The following is a 21,480-nucleotide window of genomic DNA, read 5'->3' on the forward strand; positions in this document are numbered from 1 at the left end:
CCATTCAAAATAACAGAGTTGGAGTTACTTCCGGTTAAACCGGAAGTAGAAAAAACTCGGTAATACCGTTATTGAGTTCTTAGCATATGGTTATCCTCACATACCAAGTTTCATGTCATTGAACCGTATGCTTCAAAAGTTATTTAATAATAATAATAATTATTATTATTATTATTATTATTATTATTATTATTATTATTTATTTTATCTGGAAGAGTTAAGGCCGTAAGGCCTTCTCTTCCACTCAACCAGCAAAAAGTACACACCAACAAAAGGTGCTGCGGGACTTTTAACTAACCCTGTATATAGTCTAGTCCATTCCAAACCCGCTGTAACATACCTGCACCGACATTAGCCACAGCTCTAGTGATACGTTGTTTGAAGTAATCTAAATCATTAGTAAGTGGAGGACGTATACTTTGTCTTTCACAAATCCCCAATGAAAAAAATCGCACGGTGTAAGATCGGGGCTCCTGGGTGGCCACGGTGCGAGACGACGGTTTTCGTTACTTGCATGGCGGATTCAGTACTGTGGACGTTTTTCGTTCAGATAATTTCGATTGTGTTCGGGTAGAAGGGTTAAAGTCATTTTTTGTGCAAATGCAGTTTTGTTCTCCAGGTGAATACATAAGTTAAACTCTGTGACCGGGAGGAAAAAGGTCTTAAGTCAATTTTTTTATGAAAATGAGATTTTTATATATTCTGAAAGCGGAAACAATTCTCTACAATCTGGTAAAACGGTTAAAGTCAAATAAGACTCCTGACTGGATTTATAGAGCGTTACCAAAGTCCTAAGTACTTTTGGAATCGAGCACACACAGAATAAAGGCCTTAAGAATATTTAATACTTTATTCCTTACAAACCATCACATGTTTACTTTCCATGCTTCCCTATTAAAAAGGTCTAACTTGTATTTTAGCCATTTTATCACATAGCGATGCCCTTTCCTTTTAAAACTTTAAGCACCAGGGTAAACAGGCCTATAATTGTTTAAGACCTATTTTGCATTCCTAATAATTTACAATTCTCATTTATTTTGACATGAAAAAGGTCTTATGTTTAAATAGTCTCCTTCTACTCAGTTTTAGTTGTAGGGCTTAAATGCGGCTACTTTTGGAAATAATAAAGAAAATCGTTAAATGAGCAATATTATCTATTTTAGAAGAAATATAAATAAATAATATCCAGGAAAAACCTCTTAATTAAAAAAACTCTATAATTGACACCAATTTCAATCTTTCTATTGCTCTCTTGAAAAGTATAAAATTTTTACTTAAGACCTTTTTCCTCCCGGCCACAGAACTATACAATTGGGTGTGCAAAAAATAAAATAATACTAGCATATGATGTGTTCCATTTGCGTAGAAAATTATTTGCAATAAGGGTCTGAAGTTTAATTTCAATTTATTTCAGAACTAATTTTTATGAAAACCACCTCACACAAACACCATCGATTTCTAACACCCTGGTGCCAATGGGGCGGTGCTCCGTCCTGTTGGAGGATGAAGTTCCCCGTCAACAATTCCTCAATCCAACAGCGAAAAATGCATTTCAATACTAGGTTATAATATATCTCTTATACAAAACTGAAAGCGTGCGTCGAGTAATAAAGACGAGACTTTGACACTGACTGGGAAAGAGGACAGACAGACAGACATCCAACCGTGAAGAGAGCGAGACCTGACCCGACTGTGTAGCTCTATCGAACACTGCCACTGTCCACTAGTAAATGTTGCTTCGAACATGGACACTGATTTAATAGCATAGGTCAAGTATTTATTGCTGAAGCTATCAAGTTCGTACAAGCTGATATGGCCTGCATTAAGAAGAAGTTGTATTTTATTGAACAAAACTTTCATCTGCAAATGCAGTTCCGTTTACAGAGACAAGGATGTGTACTACTACTACTACCACCGGCATGAGAAATTTAATCTCCAAACTCTTGCTCATCAGCTGGTATGAGAAATATTACTTAAAGAAAAAAAAGTAAAATTTACTGGAGTGTCGTGGCACTATCTACTGTCAGGAGGAACTGAGATTACAGCATCCTGCCTTTTGAATCATAACTCAGAAACTATTGCAGATATTTACATATTTTCCAGTAAAATATACTGTAATCATTTGTGCATTAAACAAAAAATATTTTGAAAAATCGATTATTATTTTTGAAGTCTTAATTTGTACCTAACCCCTTAATGGGTTGAGGGAAACCCCCTGAAAAAACCTCAACTAGGTAACGTGTTCCAACCAGGATTTGAACCCGAGCCCGCTCGTTTCAAGGTCAAACATGAAAACCGTTACTGCACAGCGATGAACTAAATATAATTGTTAAATGATGCATTTTGTATATTTCATTTCTACAGTAGTTAACTCTTAGCATATATATATATATATATATATATATATATACGGTTGGCGAGTTGGTATAGCGCTGGCCTTCTATGCCCAAGGTTGCGGGTTCGATCCCGGGCTAGGTCGATGGCATTTAAGTGTGCTTAAATGTGACAGGCTCATGTCAGTAGATTTACTGGCGTGTAAAAGAACTCCTGCGGGACAAAATTCCGGCACATCCGGCGACGCTGATATAATCTCTGCAGTTGCAAGCGTCGTTAAATAAAACATAACATTTAACATTTATATATGTACACACACACACACACACACACACTACCGGTCAAAAGTATTCGATCAGCTATGAAAACAATTATATACTTTATTTCAATGTACACAAATAAATAGACCAACAAAATAAATATTTTCTCTCTCTAGCATTATATGATAGAATATTCAAAACGAAATCCCTGTTTTAACCACAAATCCATAGTTGTGATAGATGATTGAAAACTTTTGACCGGTAGTGTACACACACACACACACACACACACACACACACACACACACACACACTGCCCCATTGTGGACTCAGGTTCAAGGTATCTTCTATGCTTTAAATAATATAAAAATCCAGAGTTTAAGAAGAAAAGAGAACCTATCAGCGTAGCACCATGTCTGCAAACAACCTGAACCATCATGGAGATGATTTCCTCAACTGTTACAATAGCCAGGTCTTCTTTTTGGGTTTTTACTTGTATATTCGTACGTCGAAATGATGAATTCCAAGTGGACAAGCAGTGATTTGTTTGGAACTCTCAGCATGCAATTAGTTCCATGACCCTTTTCAAGGCCGCAAAGACGCGAATCCCTTGGGGACTCTCTTAACGTCTGATTCTCCCTTCCCGCCCATTCCCAGGGGAATTTTATGTCCTGGCGAAAATGTTGATGTTCTATAAAAAAAATTATCTTAATCTCTTCCCCGAAACCAAACACCATAATACTGTTAGAATTCGTTACACATTGCTAGCATTTATTGCAACAGGTCCTGTTGAAATTTACTAACATTTTCCTGGTAAGAAAGACAAGTTAACCCATTAAATGTCTTCCACTGAAACACGAAAAATTCCAGTTATTTTCTCAACATAAAACTGTTCGTTATCTGAAGTTACAACTTACAACTAGGAATCAATTCGGAGACAATCAAGTGGCGATATGACAACAATTGATGGTACAGCCAATCACTTAATAACTTACAACTAGGAGTCAATTCGGAGACAATCAAGTGGCGATATGACAACAATTGATGGTACAGGAAATCACTTAATAACTTACAACTAGGAGTCAATTCGGAGACAATCAAGTGGCGATATGACAACAATTGATGGTACAGCCAATCACTTAGTACCTCTCTAAGACTACGGACTATGTACAGAAACAATCAGGCCGCGATATGGCAACAACTGATGGTACAGCCAATCACTTACTACCTCTTTATAACTACGAGTCTGCACGGGGACAGTCAAGAGGCGATATGACAACAATAAGTGGCACTGCTAATCACTTAACTATCGCTTTACAATCAGGGAGTCTGTTCGGAGGCAATCTCACATGGTGTGTCCGGCATCGAATCCCGATCCCCGACTAATTGCAGCTCATTTGACATCAACTTCCAAGTCGCGCCTTACCATCTCTCAGTTCATTAGTCACGGCTACGGGACATGACATTGCATTCACGGTCCACACAGTCCATCCTCACCGAAATGAAGAGGCGTGCTCCAGTTTGGAACCTCTTTACTTTCAACGCAGCCCCCCACCGCTCTCCTCAGAGCTCATCTTCCTCTTCCCACCTTGCAGCAAGATGCACCGCCTCCCCTACCTGCACCTCTCCCACCAGCGCCACCCCCACTCAAATTCATCAAGCAACAGTTTCGTACGACTTTTTCGAAAATAAAAACTCGGTACAGCGAGGCTTCCAGCGCTCACTCCAACATTTAAAACCGTGCCGTCAACATCGCGGGACATCACCCAGTGCTCCTCCAGGTCATTGATACGCGCCCGGTCAGAAGTGGACGATAGCATACGAAGTGATTCACCTGCCGTGAAATTCTAGTGGCTCGCTTCGTTTACGCAGTAAATTAAACGCATAAAAGCTCAAAATTACAGTGACGGACCATAACGCTAACGACACAAGGTCAGGAGTTTTCTTACTAAAGCCAGAAGGAAAACGGTAATTTCGAACGGACTTGTGCTACGCCGGAAGTTGGACGGCTCAAATAACCGGAAGATCCACGCAGACTTGCAGCACGCGAAGGGAATCGCCAGAAGGACAGAAACATGAGGTAAGCCCATTCATATCAGTGGCGAATCCCTTAAAGCTAGCTTCTGTGATCTAAGTAAGGCATTTGATGTTATTGTATATGATATTTTGAAACCTAAATTAAACTACTAAGTTTTTTTTTAATCTTCTCGCCATTCGTGAGCTGCCACAAGGGGCAAAGAGTACTTAACCATAGAAATTTTTACAAGTTCACTGAACCATTGATTTTGTTTTAACAATGAAATTCCTACAAGTACATAGCTGCAAATAATTTTTTTGAGATTAGTGGAAATATACCTATTTTTAGAGAGGTAAGTGTTACAAAAAAATAAAGAATGTTAGTGAACTTAGTTTGATTTCGAATATAGGTGATGCTTCAGGAGAGCAATTGATCCTTTCAATGCAGCTAAGGTTACAATCGGAATAATAGATATAGGTATTCCAAGCCTCTTAAACACATCTTTCACGAAGAGAATACCTCTTACTGTTGTTAACTCATATTTGACGGATCGAAAATAATGTCATGAATTTCAGAACAACTAGGGGTTCCACGGGTTCAGTTCTCGGTTGATTACCGTCAACGATATTGGGAGGAATTCATAAACTAACGCTGTATTGTATGCCGATGATGTAATTTAATTTCCATAAGAATTTTGATAGATTAGAGAATGAAACTTTTTTCATCTTGCCACTGCCAAAGGTTAATGGACTAGTATTGAATAATAATAAAACAGTAGCAATGATTTTCACATTACTGACTAACAGTGCCAATGGAAGTTTTAATATACAGTACTTTATATTTTGGAAGATTTATTTATTTATTTATTTATTTATTTATTTATGCCTATAACAGGGCAAGCCCCAATTATAATAGACAGTACAGATATTCGTTTACAAAAAATAAAAAACATAGATAACATGGAAAAAAAAAGAGATGAAACAAATACAAGTGTAAATACAAATTAAAATGGAAAATGAGAAAAGGAAAGAAAAAAAAAACAACAGACAAATAGATACTACCTAAATAAGAGATACAGATATAGATAGAAATGAAAAATACAAAATAAAATACATGAAAAATAGTTAAATATAGATATCATAGCCAAAAATGTAAAATGTACTTATAATTGGTAAATTACAGAGTAACAAATAGCAATATTATATAAAATCAACAACCTTCAGTATATTGATAAGAAAATGTTTGTATTTCGTGTAAGAAATGCAGAAATCTAGATCCCATGTTTTACATATTTCATTGAAATTTGAACACATTTTTAACACTGGTGAATTTTTATGTGCTGAAGTGTTTGGTTTTTTATAATATAACAATTGACTATTTCTTAAATGTGATGTTCTAGCGTTAATCTGGATTTGTGATAATATTTCGCTGTTATCCAGTAGACCGTTGAATATTTTGTACAATAAAAGTTGCTCCGCAAGTAATCTACGACTGGCAAGAGACATTAAATTAAATTCAGCAAGTAGATTGTTGTACGAAATTTTGTTATGGAGGGCTGAACAATGATATCTCCTAAAATACAGATATCTAGAGAATCGTTTTTGAATTTTTTCAATTTGATTACGATGTGATTTGCAAGTGGGTGACCAAATTACAGAGGCATATTCCAATTTAGCGCGAACATGACAATTAACCTACAAAGGAAGCCTATGTTATACATTTGACTGATACTCTATCCAGAATATTGTATCTAATAAAAGATTTGAAGAGCACAGAAAAAAACTTGATAAGTCTAAAATTATCGATTTTCTGTTTCAGATGTCATATAATAGCGCAGGTCGTTTAGATTTGTGTAGTTTAACTGTACAGAATAACAACCTCATTATAAAAAAAAAATTAAAATTGATAATCCAAAGACAATGCAATATAATGGGTCTTTAAACTTTTAACTTGCTCTCCTGTAAAAGGAGCAAAATGTGAAATCAGATTTTTCCACTGCAGTCTTCATTTGAAAGCATTTCTTCCTATTAAGTACATAAAAACTGCTCAGAATGTTTATTTTACGAGTTTTTCTTAATAGTCATCCAAGATATGGAATTTTTCTTCGGGGCAATAGCAAGCATGTAAATAAAGTGTTTAGATTTGCTAAAGAAGGCCATCAGCATAATATACTCCCATCAATAATTTATTATAGAGGAAATTTTAACCGCTATTTATTTATACATTTGGACATATATTAATGGATATACAGTTACGAAATAGATTCATAATTATGATACGAGGCAATGAAACACGTTTAATATGGCAGCTGTTAGAATGACCAAGACCAAATGTAATTTTGAACATATGGCAATTAAAGTTTCAAATAAGTTTCCCTTTCTATAATCCAGCTTTCAGGTACAGCTCCTGTAAACCTGACATGAATAACTGCAAGAGAAAAAGAATTGTTCAAGTAAGCTTTACAGGGAGCTATAGCTGGAAGCCGGATTTGAATAATACACGTCACTGTTCGTAACTGAAAACCACAAATTTAAGTCACACAGAAAGTGTGCACTCAATGTTGGGTCTCTGACGTCTTGTCAACCCACTTGAGGTATGTGGATAAAAAAGGGAATAATTGAGCCGGGTCTCATAGAAACGTTCTCATGGGAGCAGATAAAAAAAGTTATTTTTTTTTCTTTCACCATGTTAATAATATCAAAAGAAGTGCTTATACAAATTTTGGCCACTCGACCGCAATTACGAGGCCGTCCTGAAAGTGATTTTCCCTGGGGCCGTTTATAGAAAAAAGCACAATTGCATGAAAATATTTATTGAAACAGATACAGCAAGCAATTGTTGCGCTATTTGTCAACATATCCCCCACTGGAATTGAGACATTTGTCATACCATGGGATCAATTTTTGTGTCGTAGAAGTCAGCCGCCTCAGATCGGAACCAGCGTTTGACTGCGTCTGCACCTCTCTCTGTCGATCCCCTGATATGAGAAATGTCTCAATTTCGATGGAAAATATGTTGAAAAATAGTTCAACAATTCCTGTGTCGGTTTCAATAAATTTGTCCAATGAAAATATGTTTTTTTTTTCTATTAACGGCCCCTGGCGAACTTATTTTTTACGGCCCTCGTAATTGCGGTCGAGTGGCCAAAATTTGTAAAACTACTTCTTTTCACATTATTAAAATGGTGGAAGAAAAAAATTTAACTTTTTTATCTGCCCCCATCAGAACGTTTGCTTGTCAGTTGGCGCGCTCAGCCCAAGTCCTGGGTTCGATTCCCGAACCCGAAATGTTTACCTTGAAATTATTCAAGGTTCCCTTTCATTTATCCAATCTTGGTAAGGTAGAATTTACAAGTCGAATCACTATTTGGCTCATACATACGGGTTTTTATAACATTAGTGAACTTTTTTAATATTGTTATTTATGATATGACTGTTTTCATTTGGAAATGTCTATTGCATTAGTTTTGTTCAAGGATTGCTAATATAGAATAGAATAGAGTACAATAGAATAGTTACTACAAGATGCAATGTCTGACGAATGCATTAAAAGTGAAGGTGAATGCAATTATTTCATATACTGTCTTGCTTAAGGGGAGGCAGAGGTGAAATTTTCGAACAAAACTGAAGAAAAAATGAAAATTTGGTTTTTTCCATTTTTACTATCTTTATTTTGATATTGCGATGTTAGTTTTTGATTTTGTGCCCTTAAAAGTATGAAATTAAAACCAAGATAACTGTATTACTATATTATTCCCATTATAAACTAATAATTATCATTATTTATATACCTTCTCTGAACATATAAATAAAAAGAAATATTCAAAATTTCTTACAATATGGTGCATGGAGCATTTTATATCAAACGGTATAAAGTTTTATAAAATTATTAATATTTACAGAACTATTGTACTTAGAAAGTTGAAACTTGGTATGTCCATTACTAATAACATACTTAGTATCCATGATCAATTTCAAACAAATCGGGTAAATTTGGTGGATTTTGAAATATTCACCTCTGCCTCCCCTTAAGGGGAAAAAAGAACTTGCATTACCTCCAAATTTAATTACACTTCATGGCCTGAAATGTCATATCTGCTATCTCGTTACCCTGATCGACGTATTTGGTGTCATTTGCTTCGCGGGGGATTTTGCAAGTCATGGTAATTACAAAAAGCAATCAATACAGCCGCATCAATTTTACAACTTTACTGTTGATGAACTTGCTTTGTGATAAAGTCTTAATTAATTTCATAGAGGACATTAATCTAATTTAAGACCCTGTACAAATCCAGTCAAAGTTTATCACTGCAATATTAATAAAAGATTGCCCTTTAGCCCTTTAGTTGACATTTATTACTACTCTGACATCATATCCTTGCTGGAGGGTCCGTTAATGAGAGCGGTTTCGAAGGAACGGAAACCTGTTTTGAGGACTTCATTCACTACTAGAGATGGCCGATATTTCACAAACCGATATTTTGTCACAGGTATTTTTTTGTCACAGATAAACCTGTGACTGATGACGCGAAATATCTGTGACAAAATATCGCTATCGAAATCTGCTCCGTATTCAGTACTCTGTGACTGATATTTTCTCCTCTACGTCGTAGGTTTGCGCGTGCGCATGATACAATAACAGCAATCGGGCGGTAGTTTCTCCATCTTATTATAAATGATGTAGTTATTACCCGATTTAAATAATAACACCATTGGTTACCAGTACTTAATCTTGTGTAAAATCCTGTCTGAACAACTGTTTTGTTTTGTAATTATTTTCCAATGTTTTTCCGAATACTTATGTTTCATTAATTTTTATTCTATGACTCAACATTATAACGTTAATGCACGACTTAAAATAATTTATCCATTATATTATATACAATAAAAAGGATCAATTTTTAAACGATTAGGATAATCACATAACCTCAGTTTCTCCATACCCAACTACATTTAAAAATGATCAACTGGTTCAATATCTACAATATAACCTCTTGGTACATGAGGTTAACTTTTGACATGTTACTGTTCAGTTAGGTAAGTATTTATTTGTTAATGGTACATGTACATAATTTCTTTGTTGGATTTTCCCATATAAATCACTGATGAGTGGTGTGTATAGAGAAATCGTATTCACATTGACTGCTCTTCAATATTTCCTGTTAATTTTTATCGGTGTGACAAAATATCGGTGTAATTCATGCATATTGTGCTTACGTATCGATATAAAATATCGGTGTGACAAAATATCGGTGTAATTCATGCATATTGTGCTTACGTATCGATATAAAATATCGGTGTGACAAAATATCGGTGTAATTCATGCATATTGTGCTTACATATCGATATAAAATATCGGTGTGACAAAATATCGGTGTAATTCATGCATATTGTGCTTACGTATCGATATAAAATATCGGTGTGACAAAATATCGGTGTAATTCATGCATATTGTGCTTACATATCGATATAAAATATCGGTGTGACAAAATATCGGTGTAATTCATGCATATTGTGCTTACGTATCGATATAAAATATCGGTGTGACAAAATATCGGTGTAATTCATGCAAATTGTGCTTACGTATCGATATAAAATATCGGTGTGACAAAATATCGGTGTAATTCATGCATTTTGTGCTTACGTATCGATATAAAATATCAGTGAGACAAAATCATCGATAAAAGTCACAGATATTTAATTGTCACAGTCACAGTTGTCACAGATACTTGAAAATATCGTTTAACCTCATCTCTATTCACTACAGATTTTAAGAATTCGATGTAGTGTCAAAAGTGTTTCGTTATAATTTACTATTTATATCTAACCTTGATCTCAATTTTAATCAAGTAATAACATGAAATCTTTCAAGTCATGCCGGACATAAACTCCACAAAAGCGATGTTTATGAATCAATGTCTCTTGGCATCACACAGTGCAAGATAGCAAGGGTCACCAGTTATCACGCGTGTGACAGTTTTCTTATTAGTGATCGAATTAGTCTTTTCTGTTTATCTCTGACAGTTAAAAAAACTTTCAGAGCAAACTAACACAGCATTAACAAATGATCAAATTATTTACTCCATGACTTGGTAATTTTATTAATAACACTACAAAAATTTGTCTTTTTTCTGACTTACCAATAAGGTAATGGCACAGTTTTAACGTAAGATATTTTATTTTTAAAATTTCCTAAAAACAGATTAATCTCAAGTATGCCATATTGAAAGCGGATTTACTAAGAAAGCTTTTTATTTGGAAACTACTTCTTAAGATTTCGCCATGTGTAACATTTTAAGATCATTACACGTGGTGAGCCTTCAGTTATCTTTTGCCCTGGAGCTCTTAGGTATAATATGCTAAATGGCTCACTTCAGGAATAGAACTTCATTTAAAATTCTAATCTAGTTTCTGTTCTCACACATATTTTAATATGAATAAATTGTGCAACTGAGTCTGTCAGAACCGGACGTACAAGGGTTCATTCCCTTACACATCTAAAAAGATATATCGTTTTATTTACTTAAAAATTCAGTGCAACTCAACTAAGGTTTCTTGCAGAGAATTCAGATTCTGTCTATAAAATAAATCTAAAAAAAGCTATAATTTTTACAGAGTAATAAATATTGTCAGTCTTTTGTCTAAACGTCTCGCCCTAGCAGACTCGTTTCGTGCGGTCTTTTTATTCAATTTTTGAGGGGCATTAATCCCTACTTTATTCTTAATTTTAGTAACTCTCTTCCTGCATATGTACTTATAATAATGAACTCGTGTTCATATTTTAAAGCGTTTTACAGATAACGTACAATTCTAAGTACAATTTTCCGTCAGTATCGGTTGCCTCATGAGTGATGTCTTATTGGTATCCTTATGATGTTCAAACCTGCCTTCGGACAGTTGACCAAACAAATACAACGGCATTCATGTTACTGAGACTAGATTAATTGGGATGGGTGTGCATATCTTATTGTACTGTTTTACCATCCTAAGACAGGATTAGAAATGTGTTTTCTGTACAAGTAGGTTACTATTAAGGGTTTAGAAAATGTGGAATTTATAGGTAAGAATCCCCAAATTTTGTTCCTATTTCTGAAAAATGAAAGGTGGCAAAAGCGATTAAGATTGAGATATATTCATTGAGATAGCATGTAAAAATTCTGACATTTGGAAATGACGTTAGCAAACCGAGATATGTACAGATACAAATTAACAGACCGACGAAAAATTTAGTAAAAACCATTAAAATCTATAAGGGAAAGGAATAAACCAATTATTATAATAATGTTATGACGATAATAATAATAATAATAATAACAATAATAATAATAATAATACGCGTAATATAGATGTCACTAGAGAGAAAATTAAATGCAGAATAAATGTGGCCAATGTCTGCTGTTATTCGGTTAAGAAGCTTTTATCATTCAGTCTGCTGTCAAAAAATCTGAAAGTTAGAATTTATAAAACAGTTATATTACCGGTTGTTCTGTATGGTTGTGAAACTTGGACTCTCACTTTGAGAGAGTAACAGACGTTAAGAGTGTTGGACAATAAGGTGCTTAAGAAAATATTTGGAACTAAGAAGGATGAAGTTACACGAGAATGGAGAAAGTTATACAACGCAGAACTAAACGCATATATTTTCTTCAACTGACATAATTAGGAACATTAAATACAGACGTCTGAGATGAACAGGGTGAATCTAGAAACGCATATAGAGTGTTAGTTAGAAGACCTGAGGGGAAAAGACGTTTGGGCAGGCCAAGGCGTAGATGGGAGAATAATGTGAAAATGGATTTGAGGGAGGTGGGATATGATGGTAGGGACTGGATTAATCTTGAACAGGATAGGGACCGATGGCGGGCTTATGTGAGGGCGGCAATGAACCTCCGAGTTCCTTAAAAGCCATTTGTAAGTACGTAATAATAATAATAATAATAATAATAATAATAATAATAATAATAATAATAATAACTGTTTTGGACTTAATGGCAAAGACAAAATTTTTTTGTCAGTTCGTATCGAACCATGACTTTTTCAATGCAAGAGCAATCACCTGACCAGTTAAGATTGTAGCTCGGTTCCACTACAATGTTCTTCTCTTAATACATCAGAATATCGTCGCAAGTCTCAGTTAAGTACGCATGCGCACTGCCATAGCAAGTCTCGCACGTGACGTGAAGGTAACTGTTATTCCGCAATCCAGCTCATCGCATCGGGCTGAAACCGATCTTCTCAAGGCCAGGTAGCAATTGTTCCACGGAACTGATCCTGATTACAGGCTGTCAGGCACCTGCATTGCGATCAAGGCCAAGAGACATCCACGGATGTGCATCACCACAAGGTCTTCTTGTAATGTGCCTTTCTGACTACATCTAGCTATGGTTCGGACATCCCAGGAAGTCCAACAAATGAATTTTCTTTGATTCTTATCAGGAGACTGGATATATTCATGAACAAAGTCATGTGCAAAAAGAAAAAATACAAATCGTTCCATATACAGGGTTCTACAACCTGCGAGAAAAAGTCTGGTTTTAAATATTTCCCATCGTTGTAGAGTTATTTTACCCAAGAGCCAACTGGCTAGTCTCTGAAATTGAGACAACTCATCCTGCCTGAGGTTTTTCCGTGGTTTTCCTAAGGCGCTAAGACAAATGTCGGGATGAGCCCTAAAAGAAATGGGCCACGGACCTGCACTCATATCCCCATGAACCCCTTAATTACTCTAAATTAATTAATAATTACATCTATCCTAAATTCATAAATCAATCGACCTATTACCTAAAAGCCAAATTGGCTAGTCTCTTATATTGAGACAACTCATCCTGCCTAAGGTTTTTCCGTGGTTTTCCTAAGGCGTTAAGACAAATGTCGGGATGAGCCCTAAGAGAAATGGGCGACGGACTTATATGCCCTTCCCAATAAGTTCCCCTTTTTTTCTAACAAACAACTTAATGCCTGGTTGAGAGTCTATAAAATAATGAAATATATTTGCAATGCGAAAGGACAGGGAACCTTTCAATGTGCAGATTCAGAATTCACGGCGTCTCTCCTGGTGGTCTTCACCTGCCTTGTCATCGAAAAACAGACGACAGAGTCTTCTCGACTCCTGCACTGCGAAATGACACAGTTCATTTCAATGTGCAGATTTACACCAGCCAACGCCTCGTCCCGTCCCGTGATCATTTTGATCACATTTCCGTCCCCCTCGAGTATGTGGTACCTAAGAGGTTACGTCCATTTTCGGTTTTCCCCTTCAAAATTTTCTAGAGCTCCTTCAGTGGAGCAGCGTAACCCGGAGTGAGACTAATGGCCAACAGGCTTGGAGCTCACATATTTAGTTTCTTGCAGCCCCGAACCCCTTGCAAGGACGCGTTTTGCGTACCTTTTAAATTTGTCCTCCCAATTCTCCTCTCTTTTTTTTGATTTTTTCGATTAGTTAACAGCTCATCGTACTAACAGAACCGTGCAGTTCTAGGAATCTAATCAAGTATGATAAAAGAGAATATTTTTTTTATATTGCTGCAAATGAACTCTTCAATTAATTGCACTTCAAAATAAACATTTTACATCCCTAACTCTGTGTAAGGTCTCTGAAAACTGTTGTAAATAGTTTCTTACGAACAGTCATAAATATAACCTATAAACAAGACTTTTGTGGGACTAATAAAACGATCAAGTTCCTAGAATTTTGACTTTGTGAGCAAGAAAATTCTGGAAAGGCGCCACTAAGTGGAAGAAATTCCAACGAGCGCGGAACTGGATTCCAAGCTTGGATTTACAGTAGCGCTGCACTACATCCTGGAAGAATAGCACCAGTCATTAGTCAGCGTGGCCAATAAACGCGTCCAGCAGCAATAAGAAGTTGCGTGAGCTGTCCTGCAGTAGCCCTGGGCCCCACCTGCAGCAGGCGCTATTAATAACACTAAGGAACGTTTACGAATTGCAGGCCCCAACTTCTAGCCAACGAGTCTCATTAAAGCTGTCTAACGTAGTAATTAAAATGTAACAGTACGAACAAAGCCACAGCGGGACTTTCTTACAAACGGCAAGCGTTATTCCCTCGCAGTTCTGTTAGTATCAAGGTTCTGCCTTCATCATCATCATCATCATCATCATCATCATCATCGTCACCATCAGGAGCAGCAGCAGCAGCAGCAGAAGTAGCATCATCACTTCAATCAACTACTAGGTAATTTAGCATTAATGGAATTGATGACAGCGAGAGGAGGTCAAGGATTCGTCATAGATTACATGACATTCGCCTTACAATTGGAGAAAACCTGGAAAAACCCAATCTGATAATAAGCCCAAGCGGGAATTGAACCCACGCCCAACTGCAGCTCCGAATCAGCAAGCAAACGTCCACACCTGTGGAGTAACGGTCAGCGCGTCTGGCTGCGAAACCAGGTGGCCCGGGTTCGAATCCCGGTCGGGGCAAGCTACCTGGTTGAGGTTTTTTCCGGGGTTTTCCCTCAACCCAATACGAGCGGATGCTGGGTGGCTTTCGGTGCTGGACCCCGGACTCATTTCACCGGCATTATCACCTTCATTCCATTCAGACGCTAAATAACCGAGATGTTGATACAGCGTCGTAAAATAACCCAATAAAAAAAAAGCAAGCAAACGCATTGCCGACTGAGCTAACTAATAACGTATTATTATTATTATTATTATTATTATTATTATTATTATTATTATTATTATTATTATTATTCATACTTCTCTGCCTAAAGGCAGGTCTTTCACTGCAAACTCAACATTCTCTTATCTTCCCTATTTTCCGCCTTCCTCCCAGTCTCCGCACACGATCCACATATCTTAATGTTGTCTATCATCTGGTATCATCTTCTTCCTCGAACTTTCTTCCGTTCACCATTCCTTCCAGTGCATCCTTCAGTAGGCAGTTTCTTCTCAGCCAGTGACCCAACCAATTTAATTATCTCTTCCTGATCAGTTTCAGCATAATTCTTTCTTCACCCACTCTTTCCAACACAGCTGCATTTCTTATTCTGCCCATTTCACACGCTCCATTCTCTTCGTCGTAATATTCATGTTTCAGACCCATAAAATGCCACACTCCACATAAAGCACTTGAATATTCTCTTGCTTAGTTCTTTCTCCAGAGGTTCGCAGAAGATGCTCCTTTTTCTATTAAAAGCTTCCTTGGCCATTGCTATCCTCCTTTTGACTTCCTGGCAGTTACTGCTTATAGTACACCCCAAGTATTTGAAGCTGTCCACTTGCTCTACTCCCTCATTTAGAATTCGCACGTTTACCTTCTTTATTTTTCTTCCTATAACCATGGTCTTCGTCTTTTTTGCATTTATCTTCATCCCATACTGCTCACAGCTGTCATTTAGCTCCTGTAGCATATCCCTTAGTATCGTCTCCTCTTCTGCTAACAACGCCATATGAGCAGCAAATTTTATGCACTTTATTCTTCTTCCTACTACTATCACCTCTTCCATGTTCTGAAAACAATTCTTCACTACTCGCTCTAAGTAGATATTGAAGAGTGTAGGTGATAAAGTTTATCCTTCGAAGAGGTGGAAAAATTCAAATATCTTGGAGGAACATAACAAAATATAAATGACACTCGGGAGGAAATTAAACGCAGAATAAATATGGGAAATGCCTGTTATTATTCGGTTCAGAAGCTTTTGTCATCTAGTCTGCTGTCAAAAAATATGAAAGTTAGAATTTATAAAACAGTTATATTACCGGTTGTTCTGTATGGTTGTGAAACTTGGACTCTCACTTTGAGAGAGGAACAGAGATTAAGGGTGTTTGAGAATAAGGTGCTTAGGAAAATATTTGGGGCTAAAAGGGATGAAGTTACAGGAGAATGGAGAAAGTTACACAACACAGAACTGCACGTATTATATCCTTCACCTGACATAATTAGGAACATTAAATCCAGACGTTTGAGATCGGGAGGGCATGTAGCACATATGGGCTAATCCAGAAATGCATATAGAGTGTTAGTTGGGAGGCCAGAGGGGAAAAGACCTTTGGGAAGGCCGAGACGTAGATGGGAAGATAATATTAAAATGGATTTGAGGGAGGTGGGATATGATGATAGAGACTGGATTAATCTTGCTCACGATAGGGACCAATGGCGGGCTTATGTGAGGGTGGCAATGAACCTCCGGGTTCCTTAAAAGAAGCCAGTAAGTTAGTTAGTTTAGGTGATAAAGACTTAATAATAAATATTATTATTATTATTATTATTATTATTATTATTATTATTATTATTATTATTACGTAATTCTTTGTTTAACATCTCTTTTAAGTGCAGAGACAATCATATGATAGGTGTTAAAGGAGCAATAGTAAAATATGTATATATATATATATATATATATATATATGTCCGGCTTCACAGCGAGAAGGGTCGCCTTCCGGATCCTAGTTGCCATCTTCTTCTGTCCTCCCAATCGCCGTCCTGTAACTCTCTTTGTATACAGCGTTTTTAACTCCTTTAATCCACGCATCACGCGGTCGCCTTCTTCTTCTTCTCCCATTTGGAACCATTTCAAGATAGTTTTCGGCAGTCTTTCGTTTTCCATCCGCTGAACATGTCCGTACCAAATTAACTGTATTCTTTGTATTTCTTCGATGACTGTTTTCTCTTTATGCACAAGTCTTCTAATATCCTCGTTCTTAACCCTATCTAGTCTTGTCTTATTTTGCATACGCTCAGGTATCTGCCAAACTTCACATCCATAGTAGAGCTGGGCACGGAGCGAATAGAACTGTTGAGTTGCTCGGTTCTATCGGTTTATGTGCTTGGCAGCGGAGCACCGGAGTTACTCTGTTAACCGTAGCCGTTACCGGTCAGTTCAAACAGAGTTCACGTGTTTTACTTAATTCTAGCAGACAACAACGTAGGTACTGTTGTATTTAAATATTTTCTGCTACAGGACAAATTATTTCCTTATCTCCAAGGCGGGCTGAAAGGCCTCTAGTATTGAAGAGGAGTTCATCCTATTATATGACCTGTCAAGTGGGCCTAATGAACACTGACAGTCTGAACATATTACTATACATACTAATAATAATATAATAATAGTAATATAATATTAATATAATAATATAATACTAATATAATAATATAATACTAATATAATAATATAATACTAATATAATAATATAATACTAATATAATAATATAATACTAATATAATAATATAATATTAATATATTATTATTATTATTATTATTATTATTATTATCGTATTAGAATGTTTGATTAATATTAAAATATGTTAGAAAATGAAGTGCATTGTATGTTTCTTCTATTTGTGTTTATTGGATTTGTGTTACCTCATCAGCCATCATTTTATTTGTATTTATTTCTACGAATTATGTTATCTAATTACTTCAATTTATCAATAATATTACTCTTCACCAAAGAGAACATGGTTGTATTGAAGGCTAGTAATGTTATAAAATAAATAAACATTATGTTCTTCAGTTCAAGGTTCCACGTTTTATTGATTATTTTATCCACTTTCCGTAATAGTAAATAATTCTGTGTGTTATTTTTAAGTGTTTTAGGCAGCGCTTCATGGAGCCCGTTTCTTTCTATCTTCTTTTTTACTTAGCTGCAGCGTTTAACGTTTACCTCACATGTTAATTTATTAGCTGTTAGTATTATAAATTATTCTATCAATTTTATTTCGTCTGTCATATAAAACAACACTGAAAGTTAAATAGGCCTTTCATAGAAAATAACTCAGCAAACAGTTGTAATCACGCAAATGAAATTTGCAACCGCCATTTTGCAATGAAGAGAAGCACTTTTTTCTCGTCAATTGGCAAAGCGAGAGTGTTTTATTACAACGCTTTTAAAACACGCTTGGTTTTACATTCAAAGTACGTTCTAAAATCGACTCAATCTATCTAAATTTTAAATCTGCCGCCACAGATTTGTACTCGGTATTGTACTCGGTTCAACCGAGTAATGACGTCACAGTAACTGCTCCGAACCGAACCGCTCCGTCCCCAGCCCTAATCCATAGAGTAATGTGCTTTTAACTATGGATTCATATATCATAATAATTTTTGTTTTTGTCCTAATTTTCTTCTGCCATAGAATAGAATTTAGTGTTCCTGTAACTTTCCTGGTGTTAATTATTCTTGAATTTATCATATTTTCATATCTTCCTGTATTATCAAAAATAATGGTAAAATAATTCCAGGAAAACCCGAAATAGTGTAAAGAAATGTGCCTCCCACTTGTAGAATATGTCTGGGAACGATCCCCGGTACCTTTTGTTAAGGCTAGCCGGACCAGTTTCATATTGAATAGCACGCAATGAGCTCGTGCTCTGCATCGCAGCCTTCATGCATATGAATACGTCCGTTATGATAAAGAGGCAGAAAGAATTGGGCATGCAGCAGAGATGGACGATAGTAACAAATATGTACAGGGCGCTGCAGTATCAGTTAAGCGCTACGTCGCCCGGGGCAGACTCGGGGGTAAAAACCCAATAAAAGCGTGAAAGTCTTCCTGTGATACAGATGTTTAAAATTCGCACTTGCTAGATATGCAACACCAGATAGCGTGCTAATACAATAGCCGACCTTGCTAAAAACAAGGCGGACTCGATAGCAGTCAGAGTTTCGTCCTCGGTCTGTTGGCTCCAACATCCAGCATTGTTCATACTATTTCAAGTCTTGTTAAATGTTTTATGAATGAAGATAGCGGAGGGAGTGACCGAGGTCATGGGCACTGCAACCGGTTTGCTCCAAAATCGAGACCCGTCATAAATTTCAGTCCAATTCTGTGGATGTGGGCAGCAGAGCAATGTTAGACCGTCTATCGGCACAGTACGTAGTTAGGGGTTGTCGCTACTTGGAAATGAAGGATAATGCCCAGTCATCACAACAATGATAACGGAACGAGCCATACTGAGAGTAGATGATGATTATGATGATGTCTATAATTCATAAGTAAATATTAAATAAAAACATAAGATTTTGTGTCAGAATTTCTATAGTGCAAAAAATGCAAATTTGAGAGCAGTTTGGCTTCAGGAAGGGAAAAGGTACGAGAGATGCAATTGGACTGCTACGAATAATCGGCGATACCTAGAGAAGAATAAAGAAGCCATCGATCGCCGGAATCAAAGAAGCCTCATTCTTGACCCCACTGTCCATTTTGAGAAGGATGATCAACAAGCCAATAACGTTAACGATGAAAAGAAGTCTATTTACAACCCATGTATTCCTCACATCAGCGAGAGATACAAAATGAATATTAATACATGGGAAGTGAAAGGACTTCTTCTTGGCGCTAGAGGAACGTCATTTAAGTTAACCAAAACCATTCCCCTTTCTCTTAAATTTTCTAATGACGACATTAACAAAATTTCTCTAATGATATTGAGAGATTCATTACCCATTTTACACAATCACTTGTATAATACTATGTAATTTTTTTTCACTTAATTTCATTACTCTTCAATGTACTTTCATCTCATGTTTCTCCGAAATCAAATTGTACTTTATTTTTAAACTTATCATTGTTCCGTATTCTCTCCGCAATCATATTGTATTTTTCATTTAACCTCTGCTTTGTATTCTGGATCCTAGTGGTCAGCCGTAGATTTCGGCCAGATGTCCCAAATTGTGCAATTTGTTGTTGTAGTATTTGTGAACCTAGAAAAGGCTTTTGTCAGAGTGGGTTAGAATAAACTGATGGGGGTCCTAAAGACAAGTATTGGTGTGGTTTGGAATGAGAGCAGGAGACTGTTCAATAATCTTTATATGAAACAACGACTCAAAGTCAGGATAGAAGAAGAAATGTTAGTGGAAAAAAAAACACCATAGCTCTATGTTATAGGAGTGGTTTTCATAAGATAACCATAGTCCAAAGCCTTTTTTTTTTTTTCTTTTTTGTGACAACAGCGTTGTCCAGAACGATGGTAGCATTTACAAATAACCCATTCATATCACCTTGAAACATTTATCCATACAATTTTAAACTGTAGTAGATTGGCAGTACTGCTTCTTATGTACGCGGCGAAAGCCACCTCAGAAAAAAATACTTTGGCACATGATTTGTTGTATTAGTTATGGAGTCATCTTTAGCTGCAAAAGTAACCCCATGGAAGAAACGTAAGCAACGTGAGGAGAAGAAACAGGATATAATCACAATCTAGTATATACAGTCACGAAGCTCAATACATAGTAAATATGCATCCATAGATAGTTGCTAACCACTAGGATCGCTAATATCGCCTCATTACAGACAATGCGAAATAGTACCGGCGCAGTCTATTGTTCCTGGCACCCTCACAACTCAATCTACGTGACTGTATATACTGTAATATAATGAAGAAAAAGAAAATAAAGGAGAGGCACACTTCAGCCACAACAGAGAATTTTTTCTGAAGACAGCCATTGTTCACAGTTACCTGCATTCACACATGTATTTCTATGTCGTAATTTAAGTTATAAATGTAGACTACTTCAGTTTCCTAAGTTTCTACAACACTTTAAGAAATGGCGTAATGAATTTCATACTTGAAGTGTCAACAACATCCATGTCAGATAGTTTCTTGTTTCTCCTGAAAATTTATGTTTTTGAACTATAGTTGTTTTCCAAAAAAAAAAAAACCCTTCAATCCGTCTCTCTTGCAAATCTCATTTCAACTCAACCAAATCAACTACACCCACTCCCATTTTATTATTCACTAGATTAAGCAGATATGTAAAAAGGAAGTAAACGCTGCCCTGGTATAAGATTGCCATCGTTCTTCGGCCCACGTGCCCTGAGGGGAAAAGGTAGAACCAGTCTGGAAAAGAGGAAAAAAAAATTCTTCACTCGAAATAGAATCAACGGGCGACTCGTAGTCCT

The 21,480-nt window shown here is 36.3% G+C and overlaps 1 protein-coding gene across 1 annotated transcript in view; it reads left to right on the plus strand.

The window, feature by feature from the left end:
* The first annotated feature begins 4,304 nt into the window (after positions 1–4,304).
* Positions 4,305–21,480, plus strand: part of LOC138702119 (uncharacterized) — a 201,266-nt gene continuing 184,090 nt past the window's right edge. The window contains exon 1 of the mRNA XM_069829712.1: positions 4,305–4,674. Within this exon, the coding sequence (XP_069685813.1) occupies positions 4,670–4,674 (5 nt within the window). The 5' untranslated portion in view covers positions 4,305–4,669. The remainder of the gene's footprint in view (positions 4,675–21,480) is intronic.

Source organism: Periplaneta americana, chromosome 6, assembly GCF_040183065.1.
Source record: "Periplaneta americana isolate PAMFEO1 chromosome 6, P.americana_PAMFEO1_priV1, whole genome shotgun sequence".
NCBI classification, from domain to species: domain Eukaryota; kingdom Metazoa; phylum Arthropoda; class Insecta; order Blattodea; family Blattidae; genus Periplaneta; species Periplaneta americana.